A 16,460-nucleotide genomic window follows, 5' to 3' on the forward strand; every position below is an offset into this window, starting at 1 on the left:
TCTGATGCTCTTGTTATTGATGTGAGAAGAAGAACTTCGACGCAATGTACTTGGTGTTGTCTCCTTTGATGTAACCCTTCTTAAGTTGTTTGATGCATGCTCCGTTGTCTTCATAGATCATTGTCGGGACATCAACGACGAGGTAAAGATCACAGAAGCTTCAAATATGGCCCATAATTGCTCGATGCCAAAAACATTCATGAGTTACTTCGTGAAAGACAAGAATTTTAGCATGGTTAGACAAAGTGCAACTAAGGTTTGTTTAGCTAACCTCGAAAAGACATAACCCGTTTAAGAACGAACCTTGTGCGGATCAGATAAGAATCATGTGTCGGCATAACCAACAAGGCGATAATCAACTCAAGATAAATGGGTGCGGCATCACTCGAAGATCCGTAGGGATATAACAAGCCCAGATCTGTAGTACCCTTAAGGTAATGGAATATGTCTTTAACACCAGTTCAATGTCTGCGTGTTGGTGCATTATTGTATCTTGCCAAAAGATTAACAGTGAAGGAGATGTCGAGTCTCGTGCATTGAGCTAAGTACAATAAAGGGCCGATCGCACTTAGATAAGGAACTTCAGGCTCCAAAATCTCTTCATCATCCTCTTTTAGACAGAAAGGATCTCGTTTTGCATCTAGCGATCAAATGATCATAGGAGTACTCGAAGGCTTCGCTTTATCCTGGTTAAAATGGCGCAACACTTTTTGGGTGTAGTTCGATTAATGTACTAAGATTTCATTCGAACAGTGCTCTATCTCAAGATCGAGACAGTATCGAGTCTTTCTTAGATCTTTCATCTCAAATTTTGACTTCAGGTGCACGGCAGTTCTTGCAAGCTCTTCAGGAATTCCAATGAGATTCATGTCGTCGACATAAACGTCAACAATCGCAAAATCGAAAGCACACAAGGGCATAGTTCACTGTTCACATATCCCTGACTAGTCAAATACTCACTCAAACGGTTATACCACATTCTTTTGGATTGTTTTAAACTATAAAGTGAACGCCTAAGCCGAATTGAGAGCATGTTTCGGAGTTTGGAAATATTTGATCCAGTCAATGTAAGTCCTTCGGGAACTTTGATATAAATTTCCATAAAGACACGCAATTACTACATCCATCAGCTGCATACTCAGTTTTTCAAAAACTACCAAACTGATAAGGTAGCAAAAAGTAATCACATCCATGACAGGTGAATAACTTTTGTCATAGTCAATCCCAGGGCGTTTGGAGAAGCCTTGTGCAACAAGACAAGCTTTGTAACACACAATTTTGTTCCTCTCATTATGCTTCCAAATGAACTGGTAACCAATGGGCTTCACATGTGGAGGCATATGAGTTACAGGTCCAAACACCTTACGTTTTGTAACCGAATCGAGTTCGACTTAGATTGCTTGTTCACAGTTTGACCAATCAGTTCTACATCGATATTCATCAACAGAATGGGGTTCAATGTCATCGCTCAACATGATCTCAATAGCTACTGTATATGCTAGTACATCGTCGACGATCATCTCATTTCGACACCAAACATCATCCAAGCTAGCATAACGGACCAAAATTTCACGATTCTCGGGGTGTGGTTTCATCTCTTCAAGGACGCTTCTGTAATCTAGAATTTCCTCATGAGTTGGCAACAGTCGAATTCACGGTAGGCTCTTTAGGTGCCTATGTCTTAGATTTCCTCTTCCGGGAGTGTAAATCCTTTGAACCAAGTGGTATGCCACATTTATGTGTAAGGGCAGAGGATTGGCTAGCTATTAATTTATGTGGATCGGCTAAAATGGTGTCCCGGGCCTCCAGGAGGGAAGTATGTCGTACATTTGGTACATCCATCTTCGTAGGCACATTCACAACTGGAATATGTGATCTTGTCACTCGCACTAGATCGGTGAAAGCATTTGGCATGCTCTGAGCTACTCTATGAAGATCTAATATGCAATGCACTTCAGTCTTAGACTGGGCGCTGCGGGGATCTAAATGAGACAAAGTGGGAGTCGTCCACGATAATTCGGGTCATTCTTCAGGAACGTTGACATTTTTATCTCCCCTAACGACGGGATACTATCTCATAGAAGTGACAATCCATGAAACGAACGGTAAACAAATAGTCTGTCAAAGGTTCTAAGTAACTAATAATCAAAGGAAAATCATATCCGACATAGATTCACATCCTTCATTGAGGCCTCATTTTTGTACGTAATGGTGACGAAATTGGCACATAGATCGCACAACCAAAAATATGTAGATGCGATATGTCGAGTTTGTATCCAATGACCAACTGAATAACGTTATATGGTTCGGTCGCAACGGGTTTCAAGCGAAGGCAGCGTGCATTATTGCATGGCCCCAAGCAGCAATCGGGAGCTTGGTACGTATGACCAATGATCAAGCAATCATTTGTAAACTCTTAATGAATGCCTCTGTCGAACCATTGTGGGTATGAACATGGGGTACTGGATGTTCAACTTCAACCCCAATCGACATGTAATAGTCATCAAAAGTTTTAGATGTGAATTCTCCAACATTAGCCAATCAAATGGATTTGATTGGATAATCATAGTGGTGAGCCCTGAGCTTGTTAATCTGAGCCACCAGTGTGGAGAATGCAGCATTCTTTTTTGACAACAAGCACACATGTGACCAACGTGTAGGAGTGTCAACCAAAACCATAAAGTATCTAAATGGTCTGCAGAGAGGTTGAATCGGTCCACAAATGTTCCCCTGAATCATTTATAGAAAAATCAGAGGATTCAAGCATAAGAAGGCTTAATAATAAGTTTTCCCAAAGAACAGGTTTGACATGTGATTCCTTGAATCGAACATAAACTTCGGGTTACTGGATGCCCGTGTGAAGATTTAAAGATACAGCACATCACCGTTCGTCCAAGGTGTCCCAAACAATCATGCCAAAGTGTAATTTCGTGTGCGGTCTCTAAAGGTAGGGTCGTCCACATAGTGGCTTTCAATAGGGCGTACAGTCATAGTATACAGACCACTTAGGATACACTCTATCTTCTCAAGAATACTCTTTTTGGCCATATATTCATACGAAGTTATGCACAGAAATTCAACTCCATTTTCTACATAGGTTTTAGCTTTGTAATTATTGTCTAATTATTGTCTCAAATATCTTTAATGCTCAACAAAATTCTTTCGTAACGTGGAGAATAAAGTACCTCTTGAATAGTCAAAATAGTGCCATTGGACAACATTATACAGGTCTTTCCATATCCTTCAATCAGGTTAGATGAACCTGAGAGGGTTGTCAGAGGTGCATTCTTTGGTATGAAGTTAGTGAAATAGATACGTTCACGCAAAACGGTGTTCGTGGTTGCACTATCTGTTAGACAACTAACTGTCTCACTAGTCATACTTAGAATAAAATTAATTGAACCAATCACATGCATAAAAGTTTGAAAACTTAAATCCATTCAATTAATTTTGTCGAGAAAAATTTATAAACTTCAGGTTCATAGAACCTACAAACAAACTCATATATATACAGAAATATGTAACAAAAAAGTATGCAAATAGAACTTCAGGTCTAGAATTATAATTGAATTAATTATTTGGACTTCGGGCCAAAATTAAAGTGCGGGAGAAAAATTATGAAACCCAAATTATTTAAAAAAAATGCAATTAAAACTCAAGGCCCAAAAATTTTTTGGACCAAAGCCCACAGGTAGGCTGAATGAACTGGTGTCGTGAGATCCAGGCCCAAAACTGGGCTAGGGTAAGCATGGGTCTAGCATGTAGGCAAGCCCAGCATCACAGAAAATAGGCTGCAGGTGTAAGCCCAAAGACAGAGGCCCAAATAAGCTCTGATCTGGTGTTTCGCGGACATGGGTGCACCAGCGCATAGGCTGGGATTCGATGCAACGCAGTGCATGGAAACCGTAAAGCCACATGAGCTGTGATCCTCTGTGGTGTGAGACATGGGAACACCGTGGCCAAAGGGCTGGTGCTCATCGAGAATGGGCCAAGCCCAAGTGAGTTTAGGATTTGGACCAGACACCCAGTGTTAGCTGGGTCAACTTACAAAAGAAGATGACCAGCACCACTGCTTCAGGAGGACATGTCGTGGTGCAAAAATCACGGCAAAAAAAACATGGGTTCAACGACGACCCATAAAGGTAAACGGAGAGTGGAAACTCTTAACATTTTTAGAAACCCTAGGAAAATTGACTCGAAATTTTGAAAAAAAATCGATGAGATTCGAATAAATCTTGGTCAAAAAACCTATCGGGCGGGGGGACGATCTTCAGGTCACCGGGATAAGGACCTAAGGTCAGGATTGGGCTGCAGGCCCACCTGCAATGGTGGAGACACCATGGAAGGTGTCGGGTTTTCTGGGTTTCAGACCAGGAGCCCATGACTTCAGCTTCGTGGTCTCGCAACTCAGCCAGCCACACAAGCTGCAGGCCTGGGGCTAGTGGTTCGTCAGCTTGGCAGCTCGCCAGCCGTGGCTCACACAATGGAGGGGTTTAGAACAAAACCCTAATCCATATTTTAATATATTTTTTTTCAATTTTCAGATTCATTCAATGCATATTCAAATATAATTTAATGCATGAGTAGATATTTGATGCAATTCATGGGAATATCAAATTCACATAATTCATATATAATTTATGTAGAATATAAAATTTGAAAAACGTAAAGTTGGGTCATGCATTATGGTGAATGTTCATAATATCAGGGCTACAAAAAATATTGAGATAAAAACCATTGTTTTGAAAGAACCTAATTGTATGATGATATTCGTGAACTGGTTTAATGCAAAAAACTTCCACATCAGATTCCTAAGCGCAGCGGTATGAATGTGTTGATAATGTGTTGTAACCTATATTTAACTAACAAAGAGAGGGGGCCGGCGACATAGAGAAAATATAGAGAAAGATGTGTTTGCAAGGTTATGTAAAGGATGTGTTATTTCCCCTACGCATTGCCTTTATTTATAGTAACAAGAGAGAGAAGAAATTCTTCTCCTCCAAGGAATACAAGTCCTAATAGGAAAGAATAACTAGAATCAAATCTATATAGGATTTACACAATCACACTTAAATAAGAAGTTTATAACACAAACAAATATGTTGTGATAATGCTACTATTTCTATCAAGGTGGTGTTATCCTCACACATTTTTATATTCCACATACCCCACATCCCTCTCAATTTTCTGTCGTCGGATGAATGAATTGAAGAAGATCTAATGACATAAATTAACAAGAGGTGTATAGAAAGTAAAAATGGATATATGGATAGCACCACCCTTTTCAAAATTAATTAAACTTCCAAACAAATATGTTGTAATAATGATATTATTACTCTATTTCCATCTGATGAGCTAGGATAGGAGAGATTTTTTTTAGTGTGTTAGGAATACGGCTCGTACACAAGGTATAATAATACAAGGGGGTGTGCTATTCACACACCCCTTTTTACTTTTCACACACCCTTTGTTAATTTTTGCCCTTTGATTTTCTTTAAATTAGTCGATCCGACGGCCGCAAATTAAGAGGGTGTGTATGAAGTAAAAAGGGGTGTGTGGATAGCACATCCCTAATACAAGTGGTTAAATACTTGAAAATATTTTTTTTCTACTACTTGTATTATATGACACTTAGTATACCAAACGGTTTTTCCAACAATTAAAAAATTTCTTCAAGAATAGATAGATGAACAGTGGGCCCCATATGTTTGTTGTGCATGATTGGTGAGACAAACACATGGTGATAAATATTGTTTGTGGATTTTGAACATGATATGCATGACAGCATGAGTGGTGGGTGAAGGGAATAAGTTAGGGAAAGGGACAAAACGAGGTAATTGACCCACTAACCATGTTTTAAATGCACAATCTATGTACGAGTAGCTCATTAATCCCCTACCAACGAGTTTAAAAGTGTAGTTCTATTATGAGATACATTTTTCTTTAGAGAGTTTTAACGAAACACTTCCGGTACTGTTTATTTTTAACAAAAATGATATTTTTATTCTAAAAAGTCATTCCTAATACTATTCACTTACAACACATTTTTGTCATTTTGATTAAAACTCAAAATTTTCAAGTCATTTTCATTAGTTTTCCTTTTTCTTTAAGGTATTTGATAATTTACAGGTATGCTTTAATGATGTAGTTATAAATAAATAAAATTCATAGTGAGCTATCCTATAAACAAATGAATTGATACCAACACAATTAAATTTAGATTTATTTCAAGGGAATTTTAATGAAAAGCTCACAGTATTGTTCACTTTAACGAAAAATAAAATCACATTTTTACACTAAAGTCAATCATGGTACTATTCACTTTACCCTTTATTTTGTCTGTATCGTTAAAACTCAAAGTTTTCAAGTCATTTTCATTAGTTTTCCTTTATTTTCAAAACGTGAGTATCATGTATTTAGAGCAATTTGGAATTGCTGCACTTTTTTAACAAATTGTTTCTGCTGTCCTTTGAGAATAGTCAGCTACAAAATAAATTGCTTTAAAAATAAACTGTAAATTTTATTTTTACCAAATACCTTTTTATTGCTTAACTTTAAAAGGAAGCAATTTTTGGCAAAAAAAAAACAATAACAAACTAGGCCTTAATCAATCAAAATGAGCGTTCATATGTAATAATATGCCAATGCCAAATAAATCGAATTAAATTATTTGTAAATTTCTTTTGTCACATACTTCACTTGGCTTTTTAAATGCCCAATATGAAAGAATTAGGAGTCGTTTAATAACAATTTTGTTTTTAATTTTTAGTTTTTGTTTCTATTTTGTTGAAAACTTAAAAAATGAAAACTTATTTGGTAACTACTTTTACTTTTCTAAAAACAAAAAAACCAAAAACTTAAAACTGTTGCAATCATATTTAGAATAGGAATATGATTGTGTAAATCCTAGTATATATAGGAATGTATCTTATATTCCTATTAGGAGTTGATTACCTATTAAATGTTGAAATCCTAAAAGGAAAGGTTTTTACCTATTCTACTACTATAAATAAAAACACAATGGGGTGATACAAACACACCTCACAATTAAATCACTCTCTCCTCTCTCTAATTGCCGCCGGCCCCCTCTCTCTCTCTCTAAACCCTAAAGATTGTTCAATCAAATAGGCCTACAACAAAAACTACTGTTTAAGTTTTCAAAATTTTGCTTTGTGTTTTCACTTTTTGATTCCTAATTTTCACTTTTTACCCCTTCGTTGATGTCCCGAAGAAACTCAAACCCACTATATTTAAATTAGTATATTGCATTCTGCGTTTCTTGCAGGAACCTCTCCTTATGAACTAATTGTTCATAAAAACTAAATTGCACATGTAGTTTCAAATTTAGTGCCTTTGAAACATGAAGTTTTCATTCAAAACATACCACATGAAACCTGTAGTTTTCAGGCATAAATTAAACCAATACATATCTATAGAACCTATATGTTCTACGATATATGTCTATGGCTTACCATATGACTAATCACATTTTTTTCCCTCCATTTTAGGGACATGTCGAACTTGAACAAGCTCGATTTCTCCACTCTAGAAGTCTCCGGAAGAAACTATCTGAAGTGGGTTCAAGACGTGAAGCTCCATCTGACTGCAAAGGGTATTAGAGCCACCATTGAGGCATCTGTTTACAACAAACTTGTTGACAAAGCTCAGAAGGCTACTGCAATGATCTTCATTCGAAGACACATCCATGACGCACTGCGGACTGAGTACTTTGCTGAAGAGGACCCACGCACCCTCTGGCTTGCTCTGGCCGACCGTTTCGATCACCAGAACGACATATACTTGCCTGAAGCAAGACACGATTGGCAGCACCTTAGCTTCCAGGAGTTTAAGTCCATGAATGAATACAACTCTGAAGTTTATAAAATCTGTTCACTGTTGAAATTCTGCATAGTGGAACTAACCGAATCATATCTCATGGAGAATACCTATTCGACCTTCCATGCGACCAATATTGTCCTGCAACAACAATATAGGGCATAGAAATTCACCAAGTTTTCGGATTTGATCTTTGTTTTACTTCTCGCTGAAAAGCAGAACCAGCTTTTGATGAAGAATCATCAAGCTTGACCCACTAGCTCGAACACCGCCCCTGAAGCGCATGCTACCAATTCTAACAGCCATAAACGACGAAAGAACTGTCATGGCCATGGCAATGAGCGGCAAGCCCAACCACCGGCTCAAGGTCAATAGAGTGCCACACCTAAGGGAGGAAAGGTGACCCTGCAGAATCCACCACTTGCCCATAAAGCCCCAAACTTCAAGAATAAGGGCAAAGCTCCCGTTCAGCCTGCTTCTATTAAACTGGACATGTGTTACCGTTTTGGATCAAATGATCATTGGTCACGCGTATGCCGAGCTTCCCCCGTGGCTATTACCAAGTATTATTCCCGTCGTGTCGTGAGTCTAACTTTACACATATGGATCATCCGAAATATGCTACTACATCAATGGAGATATCAAATTTTCAGGAGGCATCAACCCCTCTGGATGAATAAATTAGACATGTTTTTAGGGTGTTTACCCCTAGTGGCCTAACCCACTAGGAGTGGCCAACCCTTCCCCCCCTATTTTTCTAGGTTTATGGTTTAATTTTGAACAATTTTTCTAAGTATTTGGAATAATTTGTTTGGTTTTGGTTTGTTTTGAATTATGGATTGTTATTTTGAATGGATATTATTTTCTTGAATTGCTTAATTGAATGAATGGACTTATATTTATGCATGTGACCAAATCAATCAATTTATTTTTAGGTATGTTTAGTAGGGAAGTTAGTTGTCTGGCAGATAGTGCAACCACACATACCATCTTGCGTGAATGACACTATTTTACTGACTTAATACCCAAGAAAGCTCATTTGACAATTCTCTTAGGCCCATCCAACTTGATTGAAGGATACGAAAGGGCCCGTATCATGTTGTCTAATGGTACTATCTTAACCATTAAGGAGGCACTCTATTCTCCATGTTCCATATCAACGTTGATGGGTTTTAGAGATATTCAAGATAATCAATATCATATTGAAACCACTGAAGATAATGGTTCTGAATTTCTTTGTATCACTTCGTACGAATATGGCCAACAGCATATTCAGGAGAAGTTGGAATGTCTATCGAGTAGGTTGTACATGACAACCATTCGCGGCATAAAAGCCCATAGTGTGGCCGGCCCTATACCTGAATTATAGGACACTTTGTTGCTTTAGCATGACCGTTTGGGACATCCTGGACATGACATAATGCACCATATCCTCAAATCATCTCATAGGCATCGGTTACCTCCCTATGTTGGACTTCCGCCATGCAAAAAGTGTTCTTTAGGGAAGTTGAATACACAACCCTTACATACAAAGATCATTCATGACCACCTAAGTTTCTTCAGAGGATTCAAGGGGATATTTGTGGACCTATCTAACCAACATGCGGACCATTTAAATAATTTATGGTATTGGTTGATCCATCGACACCATAGTCACATCTTTGCCTGTTGTCCACGCGCAACGCTACTTTTGCTAAACTCCTAGCTCAAATCATTAAGCTAAAGGCTCACCACCATGATTATCTGATTAAGTCGATACGACTGGATAACGCTAGAAAGTTTACATCACAGAATTTTGACGATTATTGCATGTCAGTAGGGATTGATGAGGGATTGATGTGGAACATTATGTACCCCATGTTCACACCCAAAACGGTATGGCAGAAGCTTTCATAAATCATCTTCAATTGATAGCTCGGACTTTGGTTATGAGAACCAAATTGCCGGTATCTGTCTAAGGCTATATAATATAGCATGCAGCTATGTTGGTCCGTCTGAGGCCCACCGCTACTCAACCACATTCACCATTATAGTTGGTCACTAGATACGAGCATGACGTCTCACATTTATGGGTGTTTGGGTGCGCCATTTATGTGCCAATAGCGCCGCCACTACGTACCAAAATGGGTCCTTAGAGAAAAATAGGAATCTATGTCAGTTATGATTCGCCATCAATTGTTTACTACTTAGAACACTTAACAGGAGATCTCTTTACCGCACGTTTTGTTGATTGTCACTTTGATGAGACAGTCTTCTTGTCGTTATGAGGAGATAAGCATGCTAATGTTTTCATAGAATGCCGCAAATTGTCGTGGTATACTGTCACTATGTCTCATTTAGATCCTCGCACTTCCCAGTCTGAAACTGAGGTGCGATGAATTATAGATCTTCAGAGCATTGCTCAAAGCATGCCAGATGCTTTTAATGATCTAGCAAAGGTAACAAGATCACATATACCCGCTGCAAATGCACCTGCAAAAATAGATGTGCCCCGCGTACGTCCATAACCCGCCTGGGAAGGTCGGACCTTCCCTAAAGGTGGGGAGGCCACACCTTCCACGCGGCAAGGTATATTGGCGGCTAGCCAACCATTTGCTCCGACCCTGAAGCGTGAAAGACCCCTTGGTTCAAAGAATTCACAACCCCGGAAGAGGAAAATGGCACCATCTAGTGACCCTAGTTTGAATCTGACCATCGTTCACTCATCTGTTCCAATGCATGAAGTTATTCTAGATTACAGTGATACTTCAGATGAAACATGTCGGCCTTCCGAGAATCGTGACATTTCGATCCACTATGCAGTATTGGATGAGGTTTGGAATAGGAATGAGATGATCGTCGATGATGCATTTGCTTACTCAGTAGCTACTAACATCATGATTAGCGATGACAATAAACCACGTTCAGTCAATAAATGCCGACGTAGAACTGATCTGTTAAACTGGAAACAAGTAATCCAGGTCAAACTTGTTTCGCTCGTGAAACATAAAGTGTTTGGACCTATCTTTCCTACACCACCACGTGTGAAGCCCATTGGCTACAAGTGGGTTTGCGTGAGGAAGCGTAATGAGAATAATGAAACAGTGCGATACAAAGCACGCCTCATAAAGCAAGGTTTCTCTCAGCACCCTGGGATTGATTATGAGGAGACGTATTCCCCAGCAATGGACGGTAGTTTCTGAAAAACTAAATATGCAGCTTATGGACATGGTAACCGCGTATCTCCATGTGGATCTAGATACGAAAATATACATGAAAGTTCCAGAAGGACTTCCATTGACTGGTTCAAATAGTTCTAGACCATGGAACACTCTCTTAATTAGGTTGAGGAGGTCACTCTATGGATTAAAACAATCCGGGCGGATGTGGTATAACTGTCTGAGCGAATATTTAACAAGTCAGGGTTATGTGAACATTGAATTATGCCCATACGTGTTCATAAAGAAATCACATTCCTGATTTGCAATCGTTGCAGTTTATGTCGATGACATGAACCTCATCGGGACTCCCGTAAAGCTTGAGAAAATTGCTGCACACTTGAAATCGGAATTTGAGATGAAGGATCTTGGGAAAACTCGATATTGTCTCCGTCTGGAGATCGAGCATTGTTTGGATGGAATCCTAGTACATCAATTAAACTACACCCAAAAGGTGTTTAGATGTTTTAATGAGGATAAAGCAAAGCTTTCAAGTACATCCATGGTCGTTCGGACTTTAGATGCTAAACATGATCCCTTCCGTTCAAATGAGGATGAGGAAGAGATTTCAAAACCCGAAGTTCCTTACCTAAGTGCAATTAGGGCTTTATTGTACTTGGTTTAATGCACTAGACCCGACATCTCCTTCGTTGTTAATCTTTTGGCAAGATACAGCAATGCGCCCACACACAGGCACTGGAATGGTGTTAAAGACATTTTCCGCTACCTCAAGGGTACGACAAATTTGGGCTTATTCTATACCCATGAATCTTCGAGGGTTGCCGCCCCCTATGGTCCTCGGATTGATTTTCGTCTTGTTGGTTATGCAGATGCTGAATATCTGTCTGACCCACATAGGGCACGTTCTTAAACAAGCTATGTGTTTACCATTAAAGACATCGTTATATCTTGGAGGTTTACCAAGCAAACGCTAATTGCAACTTCGTCGAACCATGCTGAGATTCTCGCCTTGCATGAAGCATCGCGTGAATGCTTTTGGCTGAGAGAAGTTATGGAACATATTCGAAGCACTAGTGGTCTTACATTAGTCGTTGACCTTCCTACGACGATCTTTAAAGACAATGCAGCATGTATCGAGCAGTTAAAGAAAGGCTACATCAAAGGAGACAACACCAAGCACATAGAGCCAAAGTTCTTTTACTCACACCAGCAGCAGCAGCATCAGAACATTAAAGTCAAACAAATCCATTCCCAAGACAACCTGGCCGATCTCTTCACCAAGTCATTGCCCAAGTCTACTTTTCAGAAGCTTGTCCAAGGGATCGGTATGCATAAATTATCTTAGTTGAATTGCTTGTAGTTCTCTTATGTAGAAGTTATATCTAACTCAAGGGGAGTATCTAGAAGCATACTCACTTGATCTTAATATACTCTTTTTCCTACGATTAGGAACATTTTTCCCACTGGGTTTTTACTACCTAACGATGTTTTAATGAGGCACCCATCCTAGGATGATCATACTCCATTCGGTTCATTACTTTCATCTTGTTTGACATTTGTTTTAGACATTATGCATACTTCTCACTTTTCTCCTTAGTCTATGGGTTTTCCCCATACCCTTGGGTTTTACCATAGTGAGGTTTTGTGAGTTTTACTACAAATGCATACTTTCTTAAATTTGAGACTCGCATTCACCCGTTATGCCGATGACTTCATCAACTATTCTACCTTATTTGCCGAAGATCTTATGCGATGGTTTGTTGAGTATTTACACACTCAACGGGGAGTGTTGCAGTCATATTTAGAATAGGAATGTGATTGTGTAAATCCTAGTAGATATGGGAATGTATCTTATATTACTATTAGGAGTTGATTACCTATTAAATGTTGTAATCCTAAAGAGAAAGGTTTTTACCTTTCCTACTACTATAAATAAAGGCACAATGGGGTGATACAAACACACCTCACAATTAAATCACCATCTCCTCTCTCTAATTGTCGTCGGCCCCCTCTCTCTCTCTAAACCCTAAAGATCGTTCCATCAAATAGGCCTACAACAAAAACTACTTTTTAAGTTTTCAAAATTTCGCTTTGAGTTTTCACTTTTTGACTCCCAGTTTTCCTTTTTTTTAACTAAAAATTAAAGGTAATTACCAAACAAGATCTCAGTTTTCTAAAAGTGAAAACTAAAACAAAAAATCAAGGGTAAATTACACAGTAACCCCTCATGTTTGAGGTCTTGCACAAACCCATACAACATCTTTCAAACATTTCACTTTCATACCTCACGTACCATTTTATTTCAAAATGATACCTCCGTTACATTTTTCATCCATTAATCCGTTAAATGCTGACGTGGTTGCCACGTGGTTGCCAAATGTGTGCCACGTGGCAAAAAAATTAATTTTTTTTAAAAAAAAACCTAAATCTTCTAAATAAATATAAAAAAAATAAAAAATTGAAATAAACCACCCCTGTACCCCCCCTCTACCCCACTCGCGTCCCCCCCAAACCAAAAGCCCATAAATGATAACCCCCCAAACCCCCCCCCACTCGCGTCCCCCACCCTAAAACCAGAAACCCAGAACACCCCCCCAACCCCCGACCCTCCCTCCCCAGATCCCCATTCCTGCAACCAGTTCGTCTTCTCCCCGCACCCGCACTCACCCTCCCTCCCCCTTCTCCTTCCCCTTCTCCTTCCTTTATGTTCATCTTCTTCCCCCGAAACCCCTTCCTGCAACCCGAAAACAAAAAAAAACAACCCAGTTCGTCTTCCCCCCACACCTGCACCCACCCTCACACCCGATTCCACCTCACGAACCCAGTGATGGCAGCGTAGACGCGATCTGGGTTTTTTTTTTTTTTCTCTCCTTCCCGTTCTTTTCTGGGTTGCAAGGGGAAGAAGATGAAGATGGGGGAGAAAGAGAGGAGGAGGGGGAAAGACGAACTGAAGGGGTTTTTTTTTTTCCTTTCTAGGTTGCAGGGAAGAAGATGAAGATGGGGGATATGGGTTTGGGGGTTGCAGGGAGAAGAGAGGAGGATGAGGGAAGGTTTCAATTTTTTTTTTTAATATTTATTTAGAAGATTTAGGTTTTTTTTTTAATTTGCCATGTGGCACACATGTGGCAGCCACGTCAACACTTAACGGATTAATGAATGAAAAATGTAACGGAGATATTATTTTGAAATAAAATGGTACTTGAGATATGAAAGTGAAATGTTTTAAAGATGTTGTATGTGTTTGTGTAAGATTTCAAACCTGATGGGTTACTGTGTAATTTACCCAAAAATCAAAAACTGAAAACAAAATGGTTATTAAACAGCTCCATAAGTACTCAAACAATAATTCATAGGAGTAATCGTGCATTTGACATTCTAACAATATAGTGTACCAAATTATCTGATAAAAAACGCAACAATCAAATTGCTCAATGTATATGTTCTGGTATAGCTAATAACTTTGGTTGCTTCTGGCAACCCAAATTTTTATGGCATGCAGTAACGTTTTTCTACCCGATTTTAACAGAATATACTAAGGAGAAGTAATAAGTGAACTCCCTTTTGATTAGAAATTGGATCTTTTCAAAGAAACATAAGCGTGATGGGAAGGCGGCATGATGTAGTCGGCTTTCACGGCACTCCAAAACGTGGGATAAAACACTTTGCGTTGAGAGGACCTGGGAGTGGAGCCTTCTGCGTTTTGACCATGAATGCCATTTGAATTTCTCCAACCAAACAACGACACTCAGTCGGAATTCCGGTCCCGTCCAAACAACAACAGTATGTTTAATGCTTTATTTATTCGCTTCATGTCATACGTTGGAGCATATCAGATTTGATTTTGTATATTCTAGAAGATTTGATGGTGGGGACCATGACATGCATCATAGACCAAATGGAAAATGCCATGCCATGCCATTCTTTTGTTCAATTTCAACTTTGTCCACTTCAAAGTATTCCACTAGAATAATATTGCTTTGCTTGATTGATTCGCACTTGTAAATCATGATGATTTCACCTAGACCATATTTTCCTCCCAATAATGTTCAAATGATTTTGAGGTTTGATCTTATCATGTGAAAAAAATCGCATCAAGTGTCAACTTCAGAATCAAAATATGCCTACAAAAGTAAACAAATGATAGCAAAAATAAAGAAAAAAATTTGAGAACTTCAAAAGAAATAGTCAGGGTCCTTATGAGATTTATCATATATTATACGGTCAAACAAGAGAAAACCCTAAATCATGTAGCGGGATTTTTTTGATTTGCAATCATCTAATGAGAGATATATATATAAAAAAAATTAAAAAAAAACTATCTGATATGTAACTTTTTCTTCTATTTGGTCACTTAATTGTAATGTCATATATATTTCCACATTTATAGGGTTGTATGTTAAAATTTGTCAACCCAAGTACCATGCTTAACGTGTTTGTCCTATTGTGTATATAATTATGTAGTTTGTTTAACTTTTTTAATTAATGGCACGTAACATTGAGTGGTATACAAAATGAATTATTGAGATTAAAAATAAAAGATCTAAACAGTTGTGAAAATCAAATTTTAACAGCTAAAACATCTGTAGCACTAAATGCTACGGACCATTGAAGTCATAACCTAATTTGTACTATAAACACAACATCAATCGAATGGATACATAATACATGATAATACTCCTTCTACTTGAGCCAAGAAGAATAATAACTTTCATTGTGTTTGAGAGTTTAGTGTAAAACATTTTCAGAAAAATTATAAATACATTTTTTTCTAATCTCTCACATGCTTCTATTTAATAATATTTGTTGTTTTCGTATAATATATTTAATTCAAAGACTAAAAACACAAAAGAGTGTAAAAGGAGAGTGAAAATCTCCTTCCAATTCAAAATTGTGTTCACATTCACCCAGGTAAATATGACCGAAATATTAAGAAAAGCTGCGTGGACGAATTTAATTAGAGCAGCAAACATTTTTAAAAATCAACTGCATGATGGCGCATGGTTATCTACCACTTTTACTCTCAGCCTGTGCTTTTTTTTTGCTTTCTCTTTTTTTTTTAATTTACAAAAACTACATTTTACAGTCTCTACCACACGGTCAGATTACAAAGATCAATACATTGAAAACAAATTTTGTAAGTCTTCTGTTTTTCATTGGGTAAATAAATAGTGGGAAGTCTTTCACCCAACTCAGTACCTCTGCTGGGGCAGTTATTGTAGAAAATGTTCCGTCCATACAATAATTTAGTTGATCAATGTCAATTGTAAGGAGGGCAATGTCATTTGCATACCTTTTTTTTCTTTTCACACTTTTTTTACTTTTCCGTTATAAAATCGAATAAATTGAAGAATATCAAAAGATATAAATTAATAAAAGATGTATGAAAAATAAAAAATTATGTGTGGATAACACAATATATAAGGGATGTCCAAGATTTCAAACAAACACCTTTTAACTCCATGATTC

The 16,460-nt window shown here is 38.1% G+C and overlaps 1 protein-coding gene across 1 annotated transcript; it reads left to right on the forward strand.

Moving 5' to 3' along the window:
- Positions 1–7,512: 7,512 nt before the first annotated feature.
- On the forward strand, positions 7,513–8,001 carry LOC139198115 (uncharacterized). Its single transcript, XM_070826379.1, has one exon. The coding sequence runs from the start codon at positions 7,513–7,515 to the stop codon at positions 7,999–8,001; it is 489 nt and encodes a 162-aa protein (XP_070682480.1).
- The last annotated feature ends 8,459 nt before the right edge of the window (positions 8,002–16,460 follow it).

This window comes from Malus domestica, chromosome 08 (assembly GCF_042453785.1).
Source record: "Malus domestica chromosome 08, GDT2T_hap1".
Classification (NCBI taxonomy): domain Eukaryota; kingdom Viridiplantae; phylum Streptophyta; class Magnoliopsida; order Rosales; family Rosaceae; genus Malus; species Malus domestica.